At 40.5% G+C, this 27601-nt stretch overlaps 2 protein-coding genes across 28 annotated transcripts in view; one reads left to right on the forward strand and one right to left on the reverse strand.

Annotated features, from left to right (window-relative positions):
• The window catches only part of bbox1 (butyrobetaine (gamma), 2-oxoglutarate dioxygenase (gamma-butyrobetaine hydroxylase) 1), a 28491-nt gene extending 4101 nt beyond the window's left edge, over positions 1 to 24390 (forward strand). The window contains exons 3-8 of the mRNA XM_024295327.2: positions 1604 to 1718; positions 19198 to 19396; positions 19863 to 19968; positions 20095 to 20291; positions 20518 to 20684; positions 22740 to 24390. Coding sequence (XP_024151095.1) covers positions 1604 to 1718; positions 19198 to 19396; positions 19863 to 19968; positions 20095 to 20291; positions 20518 to 20684; positions 22740 to 22900 — 945 coding nt within the window. The 3' untranslated portion in view covers positions 22901 to 24390. The remainder of the gene's footprint in view (positions 1 to 1603; positions 1719 to 19197; positions 19397 to 19862; positions 19969 to 20094; positions 20292 to 20517; positions 20685 to 22739) is intronic.
• A 192-nt stretch (positions 24391 to 24582) lies between these two features.
• The window catches only part of madd (MAP-kinase activating death domain), a 55640-nt gene continuing 52621 nt past the window's right edge, over positions 24583 to 27601 (reverse strand). For all 27 annotated transcript variants that reach the window (XM_036216857.1, XM_036216828.1, XM_036216854.1 and 24 more), the window contains one exon: positions 24583 to 26548. Coding sequence is in view for 19 of the 27 variants with exons in the window: in XM_036216828.1 (XP_036072721.1) it covers positions 26435 to 26548 (114 nt within the window). In the remaining 8 variants the exon portion in view is untranslated. The remainder of the gene's footprint in view (positions 26549 to 27601) is intronic.

The raw sequence follows: 27601 nt of genomic DNA on the forward strand, positions 1-27601 counted from the left end.
GTCGCAGGGGCCAAAAAATGCATAATGAAGAAGAAAAAACCATACATAAGTCGCACTGGAGTATAAGTCGCATTTTTTTCAAGTAATTTATTTTACAAACTGGTTGAAAAAAACGATATTACATCATCCTGGAAGGTAAGTTATAACATTCATAAGTGAATAGAAAACAGGCTGAATATGTGTCAACACATATTCACATATTAGCATCATGAAAAGAACGAAAAGGTGTAGCATTTATATAACATAACAGTTTTATTTAACTATAGCCTCAAGAACTCATCAACTTTGTATCTTTACTGTAATTAATTGCACGCAATCTCACTCCATATCACTAAATCCGTTTAATTCTTTGTCCTCTGTGTCACGTCTGAATAAATAAAGTAAATAAAGTAATTGCATAGATCACCATAAGAGGGCACTCTAGACTTACGGTCCATATCTCATCTCATTAAAAATTCGTATATTAGTCGCACTGGAGTATAAGTCGCAGGGACATTCAATCTATGAAAAAAAACGCGACTTATAGTCCGGAAAATACGGTATGTGCATTTACATAAATCTTGAATTGGAAGTGGTCACTTGAATGCAGTGGTATGAACACAGCTGCACAGTAAGAAGGCCGGGGTTCCAATCCTGGCTCAGTCGTTTATATGTGGAGTTTGCATCTTCCCCAGGAATTCTAGTTTCCTTTCACAGTCCAACAACATATTTAATAGGTTAAATGGTGCCTCTAAATTGTTCCTTAGAAGTGAATATGAGTGTGTAGTTGTGTTACTCTGTGATAAACTAGTGACCTGTTCAGGGTCACCTTCATCTGACGGTAGCTGGGTCGCTCCAGCAACCCCATGACCCAGCGTAGGAATGGGCAGGTTTAAAAAATTAATAAATAAACCGTTTTTCTGAAAAAATTCTGCTCCTATCAGAGATTTTGTTTGTTTATTTGTTTCATCCCTGCATAATAACTCATTAGAGTCAGACATGACAGAACTTTCTTGGTTTTACAAAAACATCTCACACTTTGAAAGCGACTGCTTTGTGATAAACTGGACGTCATAGAGGGAAGAGAATCCAATTACGGCAGAGGCACATGCTTAGCCTGACCTTTGAGGCCTGTGCGTGCGGGAACCGTCTTTTTCTTTCTGAAGACTTTCCCCGTCTACAGCTACATTCAAATTCCTTTATCGTGACAGTCCTTCCAGGTAACTGTGTGAGCTTTTAGACTCAGGGTGGCGGTCTTTTTTGTAATTACTGTTTGTTTTGCGCTGATGAAAAAGGAAAAGCATTACTTTGTTTTTTTTCATCCGCTGCTTCCTGTAAACAGACTTTATTGATAGCACACTCTAGTAAAACGCGTGTCCTCGGTTTCTCATTAGAGATTACTCCCTGCAGCCAGAAAACCTCAAATATTTAAAGCACACGAATAAAAGGAAGGAAGTTCTACACCTAAAAATACTTTTACATAAATTCATTCAAAAGATTTGAAGATAAAAATGGTTTTGTTGCTTGATATTGCAAAGGTCAAATGAAAAAAAGCAAATAATTGTATGTATCATGAGGTAAAAAAATGTCAACAGCCTTGGGTTATATATTTTTTTTGGTTTAGGTTTCTATTGCGTGGCCCGACCAACACATGAGTGTGTTTGACGGAGACTGGCTGAAGAAGCACTGTTTCTCTGCTGCAGCCAGACAGGCTATGCAGGAGGAGCTCTTCCTCAATGGTGAGTGTTGGCTTTGACATTCTTCCTTTAAAAACTAAATTTACAAAACCTTTGTTCCTCTTGATGATTGTGGAAATCTTTTTGAAATCTTTAAGATATTAACCATGATGTTTTTGGGAGTTGAAATAGATGCTTGTGTGTATGTGTGTTTTTCTACAGTTATACAGATAATAATTTTGCTCCATCAAACTAGCCGTGTTTCCATTTCACATATGCACAAAACTTTATCGAAATTCTAGAAATGTCAAAAAAACACAAATTCCCAATCACACCGCTTCCATTAAATCATAATTATGCAAATAAAAACAGATCAACTCATGAGAAGTCATTCAAAAATTACTTTGATTTACAGCAGATACAGTCACTGTTGGTTACGTGACTCATTTAATTAAAAAAAAGTGTATCTGTTGCAGTTTTTAAAAATCTCAATTTTGACACTCCTTACACGGTAACCAAAGACTTGATCAAGTTTTTTTGGCTGTCGACCTCTATAAATGGGTCTTTTAAAAGGGCCGTCTGTTAGTCATTGCCAAATTTTTGGCAAATTAAAATAAACATATTTAATTCCTGAAAGTATAGTTAAAAATCGTCTGTGCGCTGCCCCCTAAAGGCTAAAACAAGGTATTTAGTTGAATTTTGTGATCGGTCAACTGGTTTAAGTCTCAGAAGTCTCACGCCATCATGCTCTGGCGCCACTATAAAAGCCCCGCCGATCTTTGAACCTTTAACGTTCCGTTGTTATTGTGTTAGCTTTAGCATGGCTCATAGCCAGGTGTATTGCTTTCCGTTGTCAAAAATCTACTGGCTTGCAAACCTTTCCAGTGGACTTGGAAGTTAGGGAAAAGAGGTTGAGTGCAATTAGTATTAAATCCAGAAAACTCTGTCCTGATGATGGGATTTGGAATGAACGTTTCACTTGGGATTCCTTTCTTAATACTTTAGCCTTTATTAGCTTATGATGCTAGCGACATTTTACCACTGTAGGACAGGGGTCCCCTTTGGGTCTACAAACCCTCAGCTGCGCCGGCATCCTCGCTGTCCGGCATTGCAAAAGCAACATCTTGAGCCAGCGGCTCGAAACAATAAGTTTCAACCTCCTCAGAAAGTTCTCTGGAGAAAGTTGCGTCACTTTGCCCAGTACCACTCTCTATATTGAAGACCCTCAATGGACAACCCAAAAAAACGTAGGACTCATATAGGTCAAGCTGTGCACGAGTGTGTGTGACTGAAGCTACATCCAAACCGCCCTTCGCACCAACCCTCTTCCAACTGTAGGAGGTGGATACGGGCTAGTAAACAGTAGAAAAAGAAAGAGCCCCTCCCTGCTTGTGCAGTGTGAACACCATCACTTAATGTAAATTCAAGAATTCAAGCGCGTCCTTGAATGTGGATCACATGCCTGATGTGAACGTAGCTTAAGGCTTTATGAAGTAGATGCAAAAAAGTTAGCTGCAAAGACCTTTGCGAACATGAATATATGCATCGGCCTCCATGGAGCCTCTCCTGCTCATATTTATGCTTACATTCTGAATCACTTCATCTGATAGCTCTGCCAGTCACTGCTATCCAATCAGGATTTGTCTGTATGTCAAGTTAAGTCAATTTAACCCAAACTGAAGCCATAAAATTGTTTTATTTTAACAAATTCATTGTGCTCCTGCAAGATAGACCAATTTCAACATTTATATTGATGTCCTTTAGCCTGTTTCTGTTAAAGTCAGAGGGATTTTTCTCCTTCCATACTTGCTGTCTGCCATTAAAACCCCAGCACAGTCTTCTTCTGAGGAGTTGTGGAGATGACAAGACTCCCAGTTTCTCCTGCAAGTCTGAGGTATATAAATGGAAAAGAAACTGTGCGAGCTCCACCTCCTGCAGGGACCCGTGCTGCCGGCCGCCCGCGCAGACACACTAGCTGTCAGTGTCGCCCACTGTGTTGCGTTTGACAGTAAGTCAATAATCCAGGCAAACGTGGCGGCGTCCCGCTGCGCTTTCTGGAGCTTCTCCGAGCAGTTCAAGACGAATGGAGTTACGTTCACAGGGGAAATCAACAAACATGATCCCCACAGTGCCACCTGCTTCTTTTCTGTGGTTTCTCTGAAGACAGAGGATTAATTTAAAGTTTCTTCTCCTCACAAATGTTCATGTTTCACAACATTTAAGGAATTGTACAGATAGACTTTCGCAAATGATCTAACTGCTGCCAAACGAAAAACTTAAGAGAATCTCTTGTCTGAGACTAACAATTACATTGTGATTGTGGTGGAAGTGATGGAACAAAAAATTCTGCATCGCTTCACAGCTGTCTCACAATTATAGAGAGGAGGGAACAGGATTGAATTGCTGAGTTTCAGTGTGGCCGTCATTCAGCAGGTTGCTGAACAGCAGGTGTTTCTTGTTTAGACATAAATAGAAAACAAGCAAGTCCACTTAGGCTGGTTAAACATCTCATCTTTTAATGTGAAGCCACCATGAATAGTGATGAAACGTGGAAATAAAACTTTGGTGTAAATGTATAGTGATCATAGCTCAAAAAAAAATGTGCGCAAGTTTTCCTCTGTTTGCTTTGAAGTTTGACACATATGACAAACATTTTAACTTTTTATTTTTTTACTTTACTTTTCAAGCAAAAACATTTTAAATAAGAGAAAAAATGTGTACATATATACAGCTATATATACCAACAGTCTAGGATCAGTGCATTTTGGAAATCACAGCAGTTTCAAATTTCAAATATCTAAACTTTGGGACAGAAATGACATTAAGTCTCAGGCAGAGACTAGGAACTCAGTCTCACGGATCTAAGGACTTGTGACAGTACGCGCGGACTTGGGATTGATCTTCATTTGTTAGTTAATGTTGTAGCTCCAGGGCATTGGTGTCAGGTCTGAACAAAACATTTTAGAATTATTTTTACAATAGTAATAACAACTATTCTTGTGTTAAAAAACTGTTAAACAAAAATTTGGGACAATAAAATCTACATTATACCTTTTAAATTGTAGGATTAGAATTTTTAATGTAAACAAGCCCAGGATAGTGCAAATGTTACAACCAGAGATCTGGAACATGACTTTTAAAACTAAAGACGGGGGACATGACTTGTTTTTAAAGATAAAGACTCGAGACTTGACTTTTATTTAACCCTTGTGCTATCCTAGGTATGTTGGTGTTGGGAGTGGGGTCATCCAGACCCCACAAGACAGAACGGTGAACTTTGTATTTCCAATGATTTTTCATTTTCACTGCTGTCTGTGGCAGACATGAAATCCTGTCCACCTTTATCCATTGTCATGGGACGGATAACACATCAATGTAAGGCTGGGGTCATCTGGACCCCATAAGCTAGCACAAAGGTTAAAGCTAAAAACCTGGATCTTGACTTGTATTTAAAGCTAAATACTTGGGACATGTCTTTTGTTTAAAGCTAAATACCTGGATCTTGACTTGCAAAATAGGGACAGCATTTGAGTTAAAAATAAAAAAATAGCTGAAACCAGGTCAACTCTCCAAATGTCCACTAGATGGCCTGTTACACTAATAGGTCAATCTCGACTTATTTCATTGTAAAAAAGCTCAGCTTTGGCACAGAAACAAACATACTTTCAGGCTGGTTTGAAAGCATGTTTCCACTTCTGCATCTAGATTTATTACTCTTGTATATTTTATTGGGGTAAACCTCATACTTTTATTTTTGGTCCCGTGGGGCTTTCATAGAGCTGAGGATAAAAGGGTCACCTTTAGTAAAAAAGAGACCACAACCACTGTTTGGGTGATACATTTGGGTCAAAATGAAACAAAATAAAACTGGATCTCCACATAAATTAGCCACAGAGCCAAAAAATTGTCTAATGTTGGTCCATTTTCCATTAAAGTGAATGGGGATAGATTTACTTGTGTAAAAAGCCACTAGTGTTTATTTTGGTGAAATGCACCTTCAAAATGTTGCCACCTCCACCCATGTCACCATTTTGCTAAATTTTTCATGTCCATTCTGTATCAAAAACAATGCGTTAGATAATATTTCAGCTTAGGTTTATAAAAGGTATGTGCATTTAAATTATAAATATAAATAAACAAAAGCTTCTGCTGAGACAAAAGTGAAGCAAATTTGTTGTAAAGAAATTGCTCGTTCCATAATACTGTGGCTGTGTTCACAGCTGTGAAAAGACCACGAGTGCACCTCCTCTATTTCCTCACAAGAAAAAGGATTGTCCTTATACAAACTTGGCGTTTCTTCTGTTAGTGACATCACAAAGATGTGAGGCAGGATGTTTTTTTTTTTTCAATTCCAAAACTGCAGGACGGCTTATTTTACTGCAGATTTACAATGACCCAATTCACCTTACAGTCCGCCAGACAGCAGAGAACATTCGGCTGTGGAACAAGGTAGCAGCTCTTCAGTGGAGCGGGGGCTGGACTCCAGTCGTTTTGTGTACACACACACACGTGGTCCTGAAGGACCCACAGGGCTGCGCGGCTCTCGGTCTGTTCCACACTGATTAAGGCTTTGTGTGTGTGTGTGTTTGCCTCCATTCATGCTGGAGTGTAAACAAATCCCCCTCCTCATAATTAGCAGATTGGGATGATCTGCACTCCATCTTTCTCCAGCCTCAGAGCCGGGAGCACTCCTGGAAGACGAGGCTGAGCCGATGCTCCGCCGCGCTGTAAAAGAGGACACACACACGCACACTCGCCGTTTAATTATTTCATCCTAAGTGCTTGACTGAAATTCCATTAAAAATACCAATAAATTCCAGATTCCCACAGGATAAATGATTTCCAGAATTCTCCCTTGAGGAGGTTTTTTTTTTGGTCACATTAGTTCAGTGAAGCAGAGTCCACAGTTTGAGTTTTCATGCAGCACACCCCGATTTTACAGACCCGGGTCTTCCTGTTTAAGTGTTTTTAACAGTGAAATTGAAGCGCACGGGGAGCACTGAGGTCAATATGATAATTGGAGCTTTGGGGTTATAAATCAGGCTGTACTGTACCTTCTGTTTTTCTCTTTGAGTCAATGTTTTTCCACTTTGCTTTTATGGTTACCATGGAGTTGTACATCCAAAAAAAAGTGTGTGGAGTTCACCGCTGAGACATGGAAATGATCGCCATTAGAGAACACAGTTTCACAAAACCGCAAGGTTCTGTTCGTGAAGTTTTAGGACTTGAATTTATGGTTTTGCATACATTTAAGTGTTCTCGACACAAATCCTAGATCCTGCTGATGGGTCACTTTTATTTTCTCAGCTCATTTTTTATTATTTGACATATTTCCAGAAAAACCTGAACAAAGAGGTCGGATGTGAAAAGCAGCGGAGCATTAAAATAGCTGACTTTGGTATAACAGTGAGATGCTCATTCAGACCTCCATCTGTCTCTGCCATATGGAAAACTGATTTAGAGGGGCGGGGGGGTCAAGAAAATAGCTGCATGTTCTTACGAAATCCAGAATTAGAGTTGGCAGTATTTCCTTTCGTGGGAATGAGCAGATCCCTGAGCCTGCAGATCTGTGTAACCGGGGAATCAAACTTGTCCTGCATGCCTGGCAGAAGCGGACAAACACACTTTTCCGTAACATCCAGACGCACACTCCATTCTGTTTGGTGTCTCCGCTTTCAAAGGAGATCATTTTAACAGAATAGTTTAGACTGGGTTTATAATCCGATTTAACAGCTGATGCATCAATACTTTCATGTGTTACACAAAAAAACTCAAACTGCAAAGACAGAAACTTAAGAAAGCAAAAAGACTTAATTTAAGAAAATGTTTCTTATTTTTGTCTTACAAGAAAAATGATCTTAGCTAGAAAGTTTTTCAATAGAAAATTAATCTTAGTTTGAGAAAATATGTAATTGGAGATTCTAAATGGTCCCTATATGTGTGAATGTTTGCTAATGTGTAGAGAGACGTCCTGTCCAGAGAACGGACCTCGCCTTTGCCCAACAGTAGTTGAGATATGCCCCAGCAACCCCACGTCCCTGAAAAGGATTCAGTGGGTTCAAAGATGAATGGAAGTTGCAACTCTAACCAACATAATCTGGATTCATATCTTGACGCATAGAAGTAAATATTATAGAAGCTATTTCTGCTTTCAGAGTTTGCGTGACCAATCTATTATCAGGACGTGTGATTTACATTCTTTGTTTCCACACACCTGTGTCATTGGTGTTACCTGAAGCAGAGTCCTGATTGGAGATCTAGTTCCTGCGAGCAGCAGAAGCTTCTGTCACTCACGGCGCAGTTATCTTAAACGACTCCTCATTTCACCAATGAATCTGTCAGCGATTCGCTTAGAGCCTGCCAGATGCTTTCAGCTCTATACCCGTGTCATCATCTCAGGCCTCCCATTCTGAGCTTGTCATGTTTGTTTAGTCAGGGCAGAAATCATGAATCATTTCCTGTCTCAGCTATTTAACCGCCTGATACAAAACAGGTTGAATAGGTTTCAAATTGAACCACTGATTGATGTGTTGTAAATGTCGTCAGTATTCATGCCATAAGGCCACGGCGCGCCTTCATCTCAACATAGCAGGACAGCAAACTCTTGATTTCTAGTCTTAACTTGGTTCCATTATAATGACTCAAGTCATTTGTTATGAGCAGATTAGTTGCCTTTTGTTTGTTCAGTAGGAATCTATGACCCAGCTGTGTTTTTGTTTCACCTGTTTTTTACAGTCAGTTTTATTGTGTGTAAAGATTTCCTCCTTTTTTCTTTGCACGCCATTTTGGATTTGATTACTTTTTTTGCCATAATTACAACCAAACAATAACTTTTGACAAGCCCAAGCGCAGTTAAGATTACACGTCACTCTTTAATTGTTGTGACTCTTGGTCTTTATAATTGACTCTATTTTTTTTTTTTTTATGAAACAGGAAGAGTTTTGAACAATATTTCAATCAAGTTCAGTTTGTTCACTAGAAAATAAAGTGGATTATAAAACAAACCCATGAGTGAGGGATTTGGTTTTAGTTTTGTTTTGTTGTTTTCTGTCTGCAGAACAGTTGGGCAGCAGAATTGAAGTGTTTCTTCTGTCTAAAACAATCTCTTTAAGTCCTCCAGTTTGTACCCTAATATTCTGCAGCACTTCACCTTAAAAATCCCATTCATGCTAAAGATGGTATTATTGTCTTTTCAGTGTTTCATTTTTTTATTTTTTGAAATTTCCACAATAATCCTGAAGTTTAAATGATTTTTTATTTTTTATTTTACACAAAGTAGAAGCTAAAGTTCATAATATTTATTCGATCTTATGAAAGTTTCTACTCTGGCCAATTCATGCATAGTTTTGAGTTTTTTTCTGTTTTTTTAATTCTATACTCTCCCAATTATGTTAATTTCTTCCAGAAAGTTGAATCCTAGTGTTTTTTAAGAACCAGAAGACCGATTAGTTACATTTTGTTTTGACTGATCTGCCAATTTTTAAGGTCAACTCAGATTAAAATGGTTTTTTTAATGTTTTTAACAGGTTCTTGTGGCATTTTTAGGATGATGGAGGGCATGGTGTTAGGAAAATTAGCAAAATTGCTCTTTTGAGAATTTTTTATGTCAAATCGATGTGAATCAGGAGCAAAAATGCAGTTGGAAAAGAGCGTTAAAAAAATCCTGGGTGGGTCACAAGCTCCCTGCACTCTGAGCCAAATTTCAAATGAATACCTGCTGCTCTGCAGAAACTATGTCCATTAAAATGACACAGGTTTTTACTACTTTGTCTAAAAATAGCATAATTATGATTAGAAGACCACTGGAATCTATTTTACAAAAGATCAAGGTACAACTTTAATGATGCAAATCTCACATTTATAAAAGCACTGATCCCAGTATTTTAAGTGGAAATGTCTCAGTCAAATGAACTTCAAGGCAAACTTTATTCCTAATCTTTACTAGATTTTCAAAGGTAGAAAAATCCACTCAGGAAAGTCTTTTTTTCTGAGAATCAATGAAGATTCTCATTCATCCAGGTGACTGATTTAAAGTCTATTTTCTTGAAACGTTTCCCTGCTCATCAAAGTGTCTTCATCACTTCTGATGAAGCCCTTAAGCCCAGATGCCATGACTCAACTTCAAGACACTTTCTTGCATGAGTTATCGGTTTGACCTTTGATTTAAAAATACCAAAGAGGGCGTAACTGCTCTTTTGAGTGCAAACCTCTCGCCTATTGTTGTGGAGTGATCCTTTTAATACGGCTTCACCTCTTATTGTAGATCTATCTTCCAGTTTTAGATGATGCAGCAGAAGAGACACTGAAAACCAGCAGCTGTCGTCACCGTCAAAGCCGCTCGAGCTCTCACTTCACATTTACAGAAAGCATTATAATAATCAAAAGCAGAGACAAAGATCAATCCAGAGCCAGCTTGTTCTTGTGCAGAAATCTACACTCGTATTAAACTTAGTATGCTTTCACTGGTCCTTCATTTTGCCTTTAGCTCCTTCTCATCATCAATTAGTCTTTGAGTGGAATTGACGTTTACTGTAAACCCAATGATGGATTGGACCCCCACCCATAAACAGACTCAGATGAGTTTGGCTTTCCCTACATTAAGTCAAGGTTCAGTAACTTGGCCAGACAACAGCACATTACTCAGCTGCTCTTCTGCTGTTTGCTTGCAACTTTTTTAAACTTTCACAGGAAATCCAGCAGTGAAAACTTTGCATTTTTTGACCTTTTTTCCATAAACAATTTACGGTTCAGGAAGACAATTTTTCAAACTAATGGTAGATGTATGTACACCGGGCTGTGTTTTTAACAGAACTGGAAGAATCCCGGCTGTAATCGGCCGTGTGGGCGTTTGCCATTTGTCACGTTAGCTTTTATTTCTGTGTAATCGGCTCCTGATGATTTTAGCAGCTCAAACGAAAAAAGTCAGACGTGCTGGAGGTCAGCCAGACCTTTGGAAATGAAGCCAATTCTCCAGAAATGTAAAAAAAAGGGAGCATTTTTGAGTAATTTCACCATTTTTCACCCACATGCTGCGCCAATCTTTCACCGTGTGTTCCTGTAATCCTTTCTCGCTGGAGCTGTATTTGGGTTCAATCCCCTTCCTTTGTCACCTCTTTTGAAGTGTCAGCACCTTTGCACCAGACCGCCCGGGAAGCTGAATGATTATTATAATTGGATTTGTCGTTTGTTTGGCAGAACTGATGTCCTGTTTGGGATTTAAGACAACTCTGACTCCAGGTCACTGACAAAAAAAGTGAGGGAGTCGATGGAAAAGGCTCAGCTGGGTTTTCACTCACAAAGCCTGCAGGTGGAGGCAGCGTTTGGTCTGTGGGTCAGGTTGACCCGAAACAGGTGGAGTGATGCAGGTACTGTAGATTCTCAGCATCACTCCAGAAAAGAATAAATAAAAAGGTAAAATATATAAAATCATGGAAGGATTGAAATAATAAATCATTATTGTAAAACAGTGAGTGTTGGAATATTTTTGGTTTTGGTCACTTTTGAAAGTCAGAGCACACCCAAAGGGTCAAAGTGACCCAGGACCATTAGCATTTGGACTGTTCTGTTGTCAAACTAATGCAAAAATGATCAATTGAATATTTTGATTGTTTTATCATAGTCTAACTGATACCTCCATCTATAGTTATACATTATGAAAATATGTGATAATAAATCCATAAATAAACAAATGTAGCTCATTTTTAGTGCAATAAAAGGAATTAAAATTGTAATTTAAACCTAAAGTGTCTAGAAATGCATACAAACTACTAATATGTAATGTCTTGAGTTTTTATAAACTGTGCAGTAATATCAGATTTCAGTATACCCCTCTTACTTGCAGGTTAAGTTAAGGACAGGACTCATCTGCAAATATGCTGAACACAGAGATTTCTGCAGCGACTTCAGATGCAAAAGATTTATACAAACGTCTTGAGTTGTCGGATTTTTTGGGAAAACCAGAAAAGTCAGGTGATTTAACAAAATCTGCAAATAAAGAAACGTGAATAAGCGGGGGAACACTGCAATGTCAAATAGATTTTCTCTGCTTTGTAAAATTGAAAATATATGATTCTTTTCCTAAAAGAGTTACAGTCCCACTCTGATCATCTGTTTTAAACGCGTTCCAGGTGGTCTTTTAATTATGAAAAGGCTGTTTGTAGCCAAAATCTGAAAAAACTTTTTAGGACATAGTTTCTGGAAATCGACAGTGGTTGGTTAGAAGTTTCCCTTCAAGTTGTGGGCGGGACTATTAATGGTGGGTAACCCCGCCCCCTTCCCATTGAGAGGGCCCTACCTGCTTATTTTTTTGTCTGTTTTTATTCACAACCATTTGTGAATTTTCAGAAATACAATTTTAAGCAGAATTTTCCTTTTATGTGTCATTTGTTATCAGAAAACATGGTAAAAAACACCAAAAACACCATTTCTATTGGAGCGAGTCTTTAAATAAATATTTAATTTCAATTGCTGTCAGTGTAACATCCACTCAAACAGCAGAATCATTTACAGAGGAATCTCAGTAAAATCTCCTGCACAGTTTGAATCTGTAATAATTTTCCGTCTTTTATTTTGTAATTAATTGGCTATCTGGCTCTGAAACGGTGGATTCCAGTGGCAGACCGCTAAAGTGCGGCTCATTTGAGGTCTGAGATGCAACACAACCGCGCCGAGGAACAAAAGCAGGGATTCAAGCAGAGCTTTGAAGGACTCCCAGCCGCTACAGACGCCAACGCAGGCCTTTCAGCTTTTAACAGCGCATGGAGGGGGGAGCCAAACTGCCAGGAGCTGCTTGACAGCCGCAGGAGCCGCAGCCTCACATTTCCTCATCTGGAAAAAGCTGGGGAGGGGATTACGCTCCTGCACCGTCTCGTCAGGTTGTCAGAGGTGTCCCAACCGCAGTGATTTCAAACGAACGAACACGCAGCACCAAACTGGCACTTGCCTCGCACTCATGCGTGCGTTTAAGAAACACACGTGCGTACCGACATCCTGACACGTACATGTGTTTAAGTGGAAACTATGCGAGACGGAGGGAGGTTGCTGCTGACAAAACGCAGCGCCAGTGCTTTGTAGGATGTAAGAACACAACATGCAAACACACTTGTTTGCCCGTAATGATGAGACAGATGCTCCAGGGTTGCTGGGATGTGAACTCTAAGGTCTGCTAGGACCACATGAGCTGTGACCAATCCTTCCACGGTTTTCAGCAGAATTTTAGAGCTTTCTGAACCTCTCAATATTTGCTCACATTCAAGCTACACTGAAAAAACAGACTCCTTAAAACTTAGTCAAAAATGTGTATCCCAGTGGCAGATTTTATGTTAATTGCCAATCGGGTCAGAAAAATATTCTTACTAAGAATTCCTATTTTAAGAAATAAATTCCAGTTACTAAGTCTGACCTTATTAGCCTGCTTGTAACACACCACATGTTAGCTATGATAGAAGCGTTAGCCACGTTAGCATATTCACTATACCTGTAATTCCCAACCTTGTTTGCAACACTTTAATAGAACTGATATCACTAAAACAAATTTTGCTGCAACTACACAAACTCCCAACCATGTTAGTGAAACATAAAAAAAAAGAAACTGTCCAACATCGTTACACGTTAGCCGTGTTAGCAGATTCACAATAACACCCACTTTTTTGGAACTCGTAAAAAGAACAGGCTAACTACGTTTCATCTACCTCTCAAAATCACAAGAATAATGAATCCAAATTTAAAGTGCTTCGAATTATAGGCACCATTGTTTAAGAAAAAAAATCAAAGCTTTCAAATGTGCTTTATAATGCGGAAAATAAGGTTTGATGTGACCGTATGATGTGATATAGGGTGTGATTATTCGCAGCATTTTCCATAGAAATCTGTGCATCAGATGTCCAGGATTACCCGCCGTCCCACTGTTAACACTAAATTGAAATCAATTTTTCTTGAGCATATTTTTCTCCTCTGGATTGCTGCCCCCCTCAGGTGCCCCACTGCTCACCAGTTCACTGACTGCCATGCTGGTGTGAAGGCATCTTGGAACATCATCTGTGGACTTTTTCTGGTGGTGTTGGAGTTGTCATGGAGACTTTGATGTGAAGAATGGGCTATTGTTACCCTCTCAAAGCAATTGCAGCACAGGGCCTTAAAAGGGAACCACAGGTGGAGCAGTTTCCCCCCAGCTGCCCCTCTGCTTGTGGAGAACACTTGCAGCATTGCAGACAATCTCAGATCTCACCCACTTTCTGCAAAACCGAGTCACTCTCTGGCACGAGGACCGAGCTGCTGGCGTCCTCCGCCTCTCCATGGTCATGTGCATGAACATGAGGGTGGCAGACAGACTGTCACGGTTTGAGCCGCCAGAAGCTCACAAATGTGTGTGGAGCAGCTTCTCCATCATCTGGAGCTCTTATCTGGACGTCTGCAGGGAGAAAAATCCCAAAACTTGACTTCAGTCCAGCTCCAAGAGGCTGGAGTGAGGTTCAGCACCAGTATGGCCCATTTTTATCCAAATCAACGGCGCTGAATGAGGATTTTATTTCTTACAGATGACATCACCGTCCCACAGTGACTTCTGTTTCTCCTGTTTCCGGCTATGTGGCTTTAAGCAACCACTTCTGACAAAAAATCTATGTAAACGTGTGAAAATGCACCTAAAATCCCCAAATGACATTTTTTTAAATTAAAAGAAATGTTCCCAGTAGTGTTTTAATGATGATTATGAAGTTTTTAACCAAAATCCCACAAACAAAATTTCTTAAAAAGCCATTTTTCATGTTGATCTGAAGCCTCTGTTCCCAAAATTTCCTCTGAGGGGGCGTGGCTTTTGGAGCCTGATCCCACCATCTGACTATGATCGCTCTGTGTATTGCTAGCATAAATCTTCACTGCTGCTATATAAAAACATCAAGCAATATTGGTAACAAAGATTTTTCGCAAAGACTTCTGGGAAATTTCTAGGGCTCTGGATTTTAGAATTGTAGCTTCGGACACCCCTACAAAATGGTGAACGTGGGTAGGGAAGGAATTCGGACATAGCAAGAAACTTGGATTTGTGGTGACGTTTCAAAGCCCCTCCCTCCCTGTTCCGAGTAAATACCCGCGTTTAACACGTGTCATATATTTGATGTAAACGTGTCTCGGTGTCTTTAGACTTGTCTGTACATGAAGGAAGTCTGGGACTTTTAAACGTGGGGACGATTTTGGTATCCTTTGTGTCTGCTTTGGCGTTGATCCGTGCACAATTACACACAGATTTCCCTCAAAATGTAACAGACTTTAAACTAAAATGATCATTATTTCCTTCATAATGATGAAAAAAAGGCTTTCCGTCACATCAGTGTGTGGTCTTTAAGCCGCTCCAGCCCCCCCGTTTTTTTTCTTGCTACGCCCCCGAGCTCCATACTCTTGAGTTTGTGTGACTTCAGCGTCATATCTGTTGTCAGTGGAGCCCGAGGCATCTGTGCTGCAGCTCTGGCTGCCTCAGGCTCTTCATCATCACACATGGAAGGGCAGAGCCGAGCTGCGCCTTTGAAAACCAATAAAAATCGCGGCCTTGATGTTCCTGAGTGAAGTACAACTAAAGCTAGACTGCAGTTTATCAGGTTTTAGGGAGCCTACTCCTTTATTTTGTTAGGACACAAAAACTCAACTTCTTTCTGAGTTTTGGAGAAGATTTAGTTACTTTGGTGAAGTATTTTAACCCTTAAACACCAGAGCTCTTTGATTTATTGTAACTTTTCAACTGTTAACACGATCAATGTAATTCCAGTAGAATCTACTGGAATTACATTCATCATCTTAACGGTTAAAGGTTTCAGTATGTTAAAGATTTTGTGTTTAAGTCTCAGGTGTTAAAGGGTCAATTCTTAAAAAAATAGGACATACAAACAATGTAACTAAAGTCTCTGAAAAGAGTAGAGGAAAACCGTCATGTGCCATGACAGTACAGACTAGAGATGTTTTTTGGACCAAAGGCGGCTTGATGTGTCCAGATCAGCTGTTGACTTTCATCATCGTCTTCTCAAGCTACGTTCACATCGCCCTCGGCAACGCCACTTCCAATAAAGAGTCTGGCGTTTCAGGCTCCTCTTGCATTCACGTTTACCTATGCAACTTTCTACGACCATTTTCAGGCTAAAACCAACAATTTTTTTCCTCCAGCTATTTGAAGAAAACAAAAAAATTAACTATGTTTTAGCTTTTAATTAGATGCTACATTTAGGTAATGTAGGAAGCGAAGTTGTTTGTCGGATATGTGTGATAACAGGCATTAGGGGTTAATTCACGGAAAGACCAACCGTTTGAAAATTGATCATGATGGAGAAATTCATGGAGAAATGTGCCAGACTGGAATTCTATGACACCAAAAAGGTGAAAAAAGTCTTGAACAAGATTCACGAGTTTTGCATCGCTTTAACGGTTTGTACTAAGTCTCTTCCACTTGTAGGTGGTGGACATGCTAGTAAACAGTGGATGAAGAAAAAGAAGCCCCTCCCTACTTGTTCAATGTGAACCCAATGGTCTAAACCAGGGGTCTGAAACCTTCAACACTCAAAAGTTCTATTCGGGTTGGTTTCTCGACATCCAGAACCCATTAGGAGCCACAAAGTCTTCACTCAGCCTTTAGAAAAATAAGATACTGATTTATATTTATGTTATTGTGATGGGCATGATACATTTAAATTGACTATTCTGTTTCTTGGGGATAAATAAAACATAAAAATGGAGAGAAAATAGATTAAAAAAATGAAATCATTTATAACTTTTGACAGAGATTTGCACGACTTCCTTTAAAATAAAAGACATCCTACACCATAGGATCATGTCAATGCAGCAAATGCAGTAGGAAGTGTAAAGTCATCAATTTTTGGAAAAAAATGTTATTTTACAGTCTCTGGTGCATGTCAGCCACAAATTTATAAATATAACCAACAAAAATGAAATAAGAACTAATGAAGTGACTCTTACCATAAAATAAAACCATGAGGGACACTTTAAATCCTTGAATTTGTTCTAAATTGAAAATCTGCTTAGTAATCCAGTGGATTATAATTTAAAGTATCTTTGTGCTTACTGACAATTCTGTGATAAATGAAGCTCAAATGAAGTGCAAATCTGTCAGTATGACGTTGATAAACTACAAAGGATTGATGGAGAATCACTGCTACTGTTGTTAGGATCCTCGTTGAATGATTCATACCATCCCTTAACTGTTTGTGAATGACTAGAATAAAGTTTACGTTAATTTAATTCTTTTTTTTTTTAACTCAACTACTTACTTACTTACTTTTACCTTTACAGTTACTTTTTGAAACATTTTATTTTAGCCAGAGAGCCACTATGGAGAGGTAAAAGAGCAACACGTAGCCTCAGAGCCCCAGGTTGCAGACCCCTGGTCTAAACACACGTTCAAGAACACGCATCAAACACTCGGTGTGTTCGTAGCCTCATGTTCATCCCTGGGCTCCAGTGGCGGTAGCAGGCGTGACATATTTCCAGAATGCGATGCCTGCCGACCTACGGCTGATGTACCAGAGCCATGACCTTCCTGTCACACCTGACATCCCACAGTGTGGAGCCGGAGCAGCGGTGCCCCGACCACACGCTCACCCCCCCTTTCACTAGTAACAGTTGTGTTCTGGCTCGACCTCTGACCCGGTCTTTCATGCTCCGCCTTCGCCATAACGAGCTTCAACAGGCTTTGAATTGTACAACCAGAAACCGATTGTAGCGAGGAAGGAAGGAGTGCAGCATCTGTGTGCGCCCCCCCGTGAGGGGTTGAAATCCGACCTCATTAGCTGACGTCTTTTCCTCTGTATAATCTGCATCTGATCGAGGATGTTTGAAAGATACTTTTAGGTTGATAAATACTGAAGAGACACAATCAGGCCTCCTTCTCCCGCTACTCCTTCTCCTCCTCCTGCAAATGTACTTTGCAGCTGTTTCTTTGGAAGCGACTGGAGACGAGCAGCTTGGAAAAAGGAGTGGAGACAGCTGGGTAGAGGGTTTTTTTTTTTTTTTTCCACTTGGGTTTGATGGAGACGTGTAGTTTTTCTCTGAGCTTTTCATCATAAAGGATGCATGCTGCAGCCCAGTACAGCAACAGGGATGAGGGGTCCAACAAACGTTTGGTCATGCTCATAAAATGACGAGATACGTTTTAGCTAATTAACAATTCTTTAGCTCATTATGGCCCGCAGCAGTCCTGGACTACAAAGACCGTATTTTTTTCACACATCTTCCTTCTTTCTGCATCTTTGAAATTTAGCAAAAATGATGACATCATATCGGGAGAAATCATGAAAAAAAATATTGGGCTAAAATATCAATCTTCAAAGAAAGTCAAAAATCCACCAATGAAACCAAAACACACATGTCAGGGATATCCAAAGTTTTAAAATTATTATGGGATGGCCACAGGATCTAGGGCTTGGGGGGGCATTTTGTGGCAAATTGTAAGATTTTCACATTTTTGCACAAAATAGGAAAAAAAAAAACTTTTGTTTAAGGGATTTTTACAAAATTTGATACACAAGCCGCCAGCTTAAGTCCACAACCAGCCGTTGAACTTTGATCTTGAGAAAAGGCCGCCATCTTGAATTTTCCACATTTTTTTTTTTTACTTTAGCATGCTTTACAAATTTGAACTCCTTCTAGAGATTTTGATCTATCACTTCCAAACTCCCCGAGTATCATTTGATCATTTGGAAGCTACTTGGTGGGAAAAAAAAGAGAGTAGTTTTAAAGTTTGTATATTTAGAATGGCGTTAGCATAGCTAGCTTGCAAAAGTGGCGTTCATCTATCGATCTGACATTTTTTACTGGAATATTGTGCAAATGTAATACATGAATCCTTGGCTCAAGATAATCAAATCCATATGACATACGATAAGAACACACAAGGAATGTTGGTGTGGCTAACAAAAACCTCTGTTGCTAATGATTTACCAAAATTGACATTTCAAGATTCTCCTAAATATAACATTGACCTGTTCGTTACACTGAGGTGACCAAAACATAAAATGGTTGCTATGGAGATAAAACCATCGGAAAAGCCGCCATTTTGAAAAAACGTTTTTTTTTTTCATGAATTAGTCAAATACAGGTCTGACAGGTGTAGCACCTGCAGGTCATATCACCCTGCTAACAGCTTTAATCTAACAACACTTTTTCTAATCAACTTACAAAAATAAAACACAAAACTTGATTGATTCCACCTAAAAACAGAGGAAACTAGAAAAATATAGTTTAATTTCCCACTGCATGGAGAAGATTCTGACCCATTTTAGTAAGACAGGTTTCTTCAATGGAATAGTCCAGAGCGGTGACCGTCTGTGCTATTCAGCCATACAGAACCGGAGTGGAGATCTATTGGTTTGATGTGCATTTGGAGGGAACAAACAGGCGTCGGTGCAACTGGCAGATAAGAGGCTGAACAATGCGGAGAGGAAGCTGCTTTTGCAGACCCTGTTCTTACAGGAGCACATTTGTGTCTCTGTTCCACTCAGCTCGCTCAGAACAAAGCCTCCTCTGATGTTCCGTCTCATTTCAGAGCGATATTACTGGGACTCCAAACTGCGCATCCCCACAGCCGATTACCAGGAGGTGCTCCACGACGATAAGGCGGCGCTCGCTTGGCTCCTGGCCCTGCGCCGCGTTGGCATCGTCTACCTGAAGGGGGCGCCTGGAGAAAAGGGCCAAGTGGCCCGACTGGCGGACAGGATTGGCTATCTGCGGCTGACGTTTTACGGGTAAGACCGAGGCACCCGGGTGTTAAGGAGAAACCGTTACTGCTCATACAGTCTGAGTCTGTTCGGCCTTTCATCTGCCGGAGCTCATCACTTGGGGTTCTTGCAGCGCAGATAATTTGAGGACAAAGATGAAGGGAAACAACTTGAAAACATTCCAAAGGAATAAGCACTCGGCCAGAACACAAAGCTGATGAAGGCCGGCCATCAGAGGCGCTGTTCAACAACACGTCCATGCAAACAGAAGGCAGGAGATGACTCATTAGTGCTCGTCTGCTGCTGCATCTCAATGAAGAGTCTACTTAAGAGTCTATAGTCCGAGTGCTCTGCCCACGCTCCCCCCTCTGGGATCCCTCCGAGCGTTTCATCCTCTTCTCCTCGCAGTCTTAATTGTCACCGCTGATCTTCTGTAAGCAAAAGCGTTGGGGTTAAAGCGAGCTTTCTTCATGAATGCCGTCTTTGTTCTCAGGCACACGTGGCAGGTCCAGGACAAAGCCATGGCGAACAACGTGGCCTACACTTCCGGGAAGCTCAGCCTGCATACAGACTACCCCGCTCTGCACTTTGCACCTGGGGTGAGCCAACGCCTGCTCAGCTTGTTGAATGCATTTCACAGGAATTCCAGCCGCCGCTGAGCCCCAACAGGCGATTTTCCTGCAGGATGGCAGGGTTTTAAAGGCAGCATGTGTGTGTGTTCAAAGGTGCAGTTTCTGCACTGCATCAACCAGGCAGTGAAGGGAGGGGAGAGCGAGGTGGTGGACGGCTTCCACATGGCCGAGAAGCTGCAGAGAGAAGACCCGGAGGCCTTCAGGACGCTCACCTCGGTGCGCGTGGACTTCACCGACACCGGCACCGACTACTGCGATTTCATGCTGCAGTCCAAGAAACGCATCATTGAGTAAGAGCTCACCACACAGAGGCACGCCGCAGTGATGGAGCTCATCCACGCGGCTTCATTTGCAGTCAGACAGTGCCATCTGCTGGTCAGAACCAGTACTTCCACTTTGACTCTGCATGACCTCCAAAATCGGAGACATTTTTGCTCTTTAATCTTAGCATCCTGATATTTTTAACTCATTTGATTGAAAAATCTCAACGCTGACCGCTCTCTTTCAATGTTCCAGCGTTGACGCCGAGGGTAGAGTTGTGAGAATAAACTACAACAACGCCACCAGAGACTCTGTGCTGGACCTTCCCTTACATCGGGTCCAGCCGTTCTACAGAGCCCTGAAGGCCTACGTGAACATCATGAACCGACCGGAGAACGTGGTCACCTACAAGATGGAGCCAGGTCAGAACCGCTTTGTTTTCTTAAACCCAATCAGACGATGTCAGGGTGTCCTCGACGGTGGCGCTCAGGTAAACGGAGCACGCTCTGGAACAGGACACGCTGGTACATCTTTGTCTTCATTAAGGTCACGGTGACATCAGTGGTGTCCCTCTCGCTTGTGTCAGCGCACAGCAAATTGAGTCATCCTCCGAACAGCTATGGTGGAGAAAGTAAACTGAGGGGGGGAGGGGGGAGCAGGATGTGCTGATGGAGGGTCAGCAGAATCTGTTTTGTAGATATGAACAGACCTGAGGAGCTCCTGCCTTTAAACTTGCTGCTTCAGAATAGATGGATCATACTGTGAGGTGCTGGCAGCTGTCCCCTTACCTACCCATAAGTCATTGCTGAAATTTCCCAGAAGTCTTTGCGAAAAACTAGCATACATCGATGGTCACTAGATTCGCGGATATAGACCACAGTGCATTGCGATCGAACAATTTCTAACCAAAAAACCTATTTAAATGCAATATTTGAATAAACCAACCCCATTTTTACCATCAGAGCACAGCAGTCATATATTAACGTCAAAAAACGTTTGTTTTTATTTGATTTTCACTCTGTGAAATCAATGACGTCATATCTGTTTTTTTGAAAAACAAAAGAAAAATAGTGAACATCCTGTCCGAATTACCTGTAAATTGCAGGGCACTATATAGTCCCACACTAAATAGGTTTTTAGTAGTGATTAGGGGGGAAATTCAGAAACAACCTTAGACCTCCAAAACTTCACAACTCACTAGAAATTTAAGTTCTTGTTGAAAAAACGTTACATTTTCTTATTCTTTTTTTTTCTCCATTATTCCGTGTTTGTACCTTGAAAGACATTTAATAGCAGAAACTGCTTGAATCAGTTTACATTATAAATCAACATGTTTCTCTGGGAGGATGCTACAGATTGTTTTAAATCTGTCTATTTTTTTGCCCAAATATTTAGCAGTTAAAAAGTTCATTTAACCTGCCCTGATTGGCTGAGTGGCTGCTACACGCCCCTCACTCCACTCTTCCCAACATGGCCCGCAAGCTGTAGGTCCTGTAGCCATCCCATAATTTCAAAACTTTCCTTTGACATGTGTGTTTTGGTTTTGTTAGTGCAGGGGTCTGCAAGCTGTGGCTCCTTTATTGTGGCTCTTTAGCTTTAATGAAAAATGCTAAAGATTTAATAAATAGCATGTTAGTTGAGTTTTGTGATTTCTGTTTAGATTTTTAACATGTAGAAATATAGAAATGTTCTTTAAATGTGTTTAAATTTATAGTTGGTCAAGTAAAAGTCTCTAAAGCCTTTTTAATTTGGTAAATTACACTGAAGTGGCTAAACAAGTTTCAACAAATATGGTTTAAAAGGATTGAAAATGATTTAGAGTTTTGTGTTTTTAATAAAAAGCTCATTATTCTAAATAATATGAAATTGAATATGAATAATATTTACTGTGGCCAAAATTTCGTTTCAGCGGGTATTAGGTGTGGACAAATTGGGATCAGCTTAAACTAAGGGAAAAGTCGGCTTATAAATTTGAAAATAAAATTATAAATTTGAAAAAATTATAATGTAAACCTGAAAAAAAAAATATTGAAAAGAGTGCACATTTAAAACATTGAATAAAAATGACCAAAAACTGTTACCCAAAAGGGAAAAAAGGTTTGATTTCAACTTTTATTTTGCTTCTCCCTCTTTGCTTTCAGTGTTAGTTCAGTTTTCACTAGTGATCTGATCCCGTTTTACATGGGGTGGAGCTTTGAGCTCATTGGCTATCATAACATCATTTCCCATGATTCCCAAGGAGGTTTTGGTGATGTTATGACACCTTATCTGCTCCAGAACGGTGTCTTTTTTTTTGTCGCCGTCTGTGCCATCCCACTCTGATACATCATACTCTGGGAGAACATTGTCACTATTTGTCTAGCACAAAATAATAAAAAAAACAATCCATAAATAAGTGAAGTCTAATTAGTGCAGCAAATGTCTGTTTAAATGCATCATCATTTTTTTTTCTCCGTTTCTGATTCTTTGTTTTCTAGGCGACATCGTGACCTTCGATAACTGGCGCCTCCTGCACGGGAGGAGGAGCTACGTCAGCCGACCCGACCGGCTGCGTCACCTAGAAGGCGCTTACCTGGACTGGGACGAGGTGATGTCGCGCCTCCGGATCCTCCGTAAAGCCGTCCACGGGGACCTGTGAGCGCGGCTCTATTAACACGTAGGCAGAAAACCCAGGAGTTTATAAAAGCTGTTCTCATAACACACACACACACAAAAAAAAAAAATGCAACAATTTTCAGTTTAGTGCAACACAACAATGCAAAGGTGAACAAGTCACCCTAAAGCTTTTTGGACGTTTCTTTTTAGCTAGAGCTGTTTTACTACATTTAAATGTCCACTTTATTTTTCTAAAATAATGATTAAAAAAGAAGAAATCCTGTCATCTATGAAGTGATTTGAAGGGTCACATGACTCAGAACTGGATTGTGAGCTTTGAAGGAGACTAGAATTTTTTGTTGTCGTCCAGCAACCACAGTGTGGAGTTTTCTGTCAGTTTATGGAGGAATTGCCTTAAGTGCCAAAACAGAAGTGAACACAAATAATTCACTGCAAATGAAAGGAAAAAAAAAAGCATTATTAACCCTTTATGTTCTTTGATGTAATATAACTTTTCAACCGTTAACACGATCAACGTGATTCCAGTAGATTGTGAAGGAGAAAAGCAGCTGCTTTTCTCCTTCACAATCTACTGGAATCACGTTGATTGTGTTAACGGTTGAAAAGTTACAGAATGTAAATATTTTATGTTTAAGCGTCATAGACGGCGCCTCAGGTGTGAAAGGGTTAATCCTTTTCAGTGGAGACGGTTAGGTTGACTATTCGAACAAATTAGACATTTTGTGGCACCAAATTTACAATTGATCTACCCAAGGATCCCCTCTTTCACCGATCCATGTTCGCTACCAGATAAATAAAAAATATGGCTGCCATACAGTCAACTATTACACCAAACATGATCCACGTGCCAAATTTGCACCGCCATCTTTGGACAAACAGCGATTTTGCTTCTTGATGTCCGTTGAAAAATGCAACGTGAGTGGGAGGAGCTACTGTCAAATGTTTTTAGCCTGATTGCTACATGAGGCACCATGTGTAAAACTCAATTAAAACGCATGGAATACATGGCAGGTGTAGGGAGATCAGGTTTATGTAGTTTCAGTAGCTCTATAAACAGGAAAACTGCAGGCCATGATTTTTATAATCTCGATCTTAATCACAATGAAGAAAAACATTGCTTAAATCAGACCAATTTATGTTTTCATGTTTTATTGAACACAAATGTGTGTCCAGTTTATGCACAAAATCAAGTAATTCCAAAGGGTTCACATATTTTCTCCTGGAGCTAAATAAGGCATACTGTTGTTTTTAATGAGTGCTTCTTATAGTGTGGAAAACGTGGTTTTTGTACCGCTTAATCAACGATTATTTTAATAACTGGTCAGTTCTTTGCAGTGCTGCAGCACGATGCCTTTACAGTCCACACATGCATGTATGCAGGTTGTTTTCTTAGAAAGATGCTTTTTGTTCACTAGAAAAAAAAAATCTATTTTATTTTTGTAAGGAAAGTTGTGAAAATTCCCCGATGATGATTTAAGAAGCTGCTATGAATAAAGTTCTGATGTTTTCAGAGGTCTCATGTCGTCTGTAACCCCATCATGCTGTTTTCATGGCGTTTTATTTGGAATTGACAGAAACAAACAACACTCCTGATTCAGCTCCTGGCAGCTCCAGTGTTTGTGTCACAGCTGAGCTGTTTCATGATGGAGTTCAGCGGGAAGCTCCTCCTGCATCTCCTCCCACAGCCACAAACAAGAATTGAACTTCTTTTAGAACAACTTTATTGAGAACCAAAGCTGCACGTTTTCTATCAACACCGTCTTTATTCTGGAATACTCACTTCTAGTATCATTTTTGGAATACAATGACAGATGAAATCTAATATTCCAGCATTTAGAAAAAAAAAACTCAAAAGAAAATTAAATGTTAATTTAAGCAACAAAAAAAACTCCCAGATCTTATTTTGAAATGGAGTTTTGTTTATTATACCTTTCCTTTGCACAGTAAACCTATGAAAATACAAGCACATCAGGATCAAAATAAAACCTCTTCCAATATATTGCTGATCTGGAGAAACTGCATACACACACATACACACGCACGCGCTAAAACTGTGAAAAAAGAAAAGTAGCAATGGAGGGAGTTTCATTTCTTTAGACGGGATCCTCGAGGAGCCGATCGGTTCAGCTGCAGGCATGACAAGTCGATCACAGAGGCAAACTGCTTCCTGATCCCCGACGGAGAAGATCACAAACAGACTTCCATTGTTTTTCCTGAAAATATTTTTATTTTTATTGTTCAATAATTTGACTTACACGTGACTTTACCACCTGTATGTCTAATAGTTTTTGTCAATTCACAGGAAAAACAGTGAAATCTGTGTAGAATGATCACTTTTAATGTAAAGGCAGGCGAGGGCGGAGCCTCCTGTCAGCAGGTGGGATGTTCTCCAAACATGTTTTTTCACAATTTAGGATTTTATACATTTTTTTCCCAACATATCTAATGTCTATACTTGTGTTTTTCCAATTTAAGAGACAAACATAACTCAATTTTGAGTTTATTAGAATGCCAGAAGCAGATATCAGGACTCCCAGAAGCACAGGAGCAGAGCCCCCCCCATCTGGTCGTCTGTCAAACTGCGACGATCTCCGCTCTTCTGCACCTGCTGACAAATAAGCACTCCATGGAAATAAAGCAGCTTTGCGCCTTGTGCGATTGATCGACGTTTACCTATAAAGACGGAACAAACTAAAATCTCTGACCGAAACGCACCGATAGAAAAGAAAATCTCTTACATTCCTCACCCTGTGAAAGCCAGGTCACTCCAAACACCCGGCAATGGCTAACTACTTCTTAAGTATTGCACATCTAGCAAATAAACATTTTGTAACATTTTTTCAGATAAATGTACAGTCAGAAAATGTATATATTAAATAAATACTATATATAGAAATATATATATAATATTTATTTTCTTATAGTAACATGCAGAGAACGAGAGCAGACCACAGACGAGAGCAGTTTTACAGGAGAACAGTAAGTCTAGAGGCAGAACACTCACAGTTTTCGGGGTTCAAACACCACGGAGAAGCCTTTACATGCGTGGCTGTGGTGCAGTGTACAGGGGGCGGGGTCTCCACACTGTAGGAGGGCTTCTGGATGTTTCACCAGTTTTTACTTGGACAGACTGGAACTTTACAATAACCACGAATCACAGAATAACACACACAGCTGAATGGGCGTCGGGGAAGGGGGCGGGATGCGCTGTAGTTACATCAAGGCTGTGCACGGGACCTGCATGCACTCTGTGGGAAACCCCTCACTCTGTAGTTCTTGGCAGCAGAAAAAAACAAAAACATCAGGAGTTGAAGAGCTCCACTAAGTGAAGGAGCAGGCGAGTGCTTCAGTAGTCGGGCGTGAACATCAGGACGAGGTTATTTACATGACATCACAGACCACGCGTCTACACAGGTGCTATGTACACGGGAAAACGGGGAGGGGGCGTGTGCTTACTTAAGTTAGGGATTGTCAAAAGTCTGAGAAGCCATTTCAAGTAGAGAGGCACGTCGAGGGAGACGGACGGACGGAGCAGGAGGAGCGCGGGGGGGGGGGACTAACTAGGAAGAGGCCTCGGAGAGAGCATCTTGGGTTTTCCGTCTGCGTCTTTCCCCTTCACTGCAGCCACGTACGAGAACAGACACAGGACCGAGTAACAGATCTGATGCGCCTGCAGGAGGAGAACACAGGAGGAGCGTGAGGACAGGCGGAGCCAGAGAGGACCGCCTCTCTGTGTACATGAGAAAGATGTGCTGTAGGTGACTGACACACTATAGTATCTGGTATGAACACTGGATCCTAAGCGTGCGTTCAAGAACACATCACATGCCTGCTATGAATGCTGCATAACACCAGAGGAACTCTTCTGCTGCATTCACACTGGATGTGACTGGTGCAGTAGAAGCATCGAGCTTAAATGTTAAGTCCATGTACAGACACGATCTGAGGGCCTGTGGTGTGATTTGGGTGTTGGGCACGGCGTGTTAGTCTGGCAGCAACAAGATTTGAGTGTCGCAATTTGGGCGGCAGATGCAGTAAGTCAAGACCTTAAAAATCTGAAGTTTGGTGAGGTTGATGCCAACTAGGGACTCAGCTTCACACGTGACGTTTTTAGTGACTCGATCAACAGGAGAAAAAAAATCCAATATGGCTGCTTGCTGGCCTGTGGGCAGATGACAGACTGAGGGCGAGGGGCCTCTGGTTACAAGCAAGATGGCGCCAAAAACAATCTCTCGCAGGAAGCAGAAATTTCACAACTTTAGCCAACTGTGAAAGCGGAAATGTCCTAACCCTTTAGGAAACTCTTTCAAAAATATTTCAAAAACTTTTCAGAACTATCAGCTTTTAAATGCAAATAAACTGTAACTATCCAACGGTTTAGTGTGTAAGATGAGCTTTAAATGGGACAGAGAACATTAAACGTTTATTTCTTCCAAGTCAATATTAACAAGTGTTCAAATTTGTATAACTGCACCCATTTCCCTCTGGAGAAACAGCTGGTGAAAAGCTGTTACGGTATGTCAAATGGAAAAAAGGTTGATAGCTCAAAAAGGGGGATTCCAGTCGAGGACTTCCGGCCAATGATTTCGGGCACAAGTTATGTTTTTTTTGCGGCGGGCTTCTGGTAGTAGAGGGACTTTTGGCTATTAATTTTCGAGTGGCATATTTTTTTTCTATAGAAAGATTCTCTTGCGGAGAGCTGCTGTAGAAGCATGCATGCACG

The sequence above is a fragment of the Oryzias melastigma genome, linkage group LG3, assembly GCF_002922805.2.
Source record: "Oryzias melastigma strain HK-1 linkage group LG3, ASM292280v2, whole genome shotgun sequence".
NCBI lineage: Eukaryota > Metazoa > Chordata > Actinopteri > Beloniformes > Adrianichthyidae > Oryzias > Oryzias melastigma.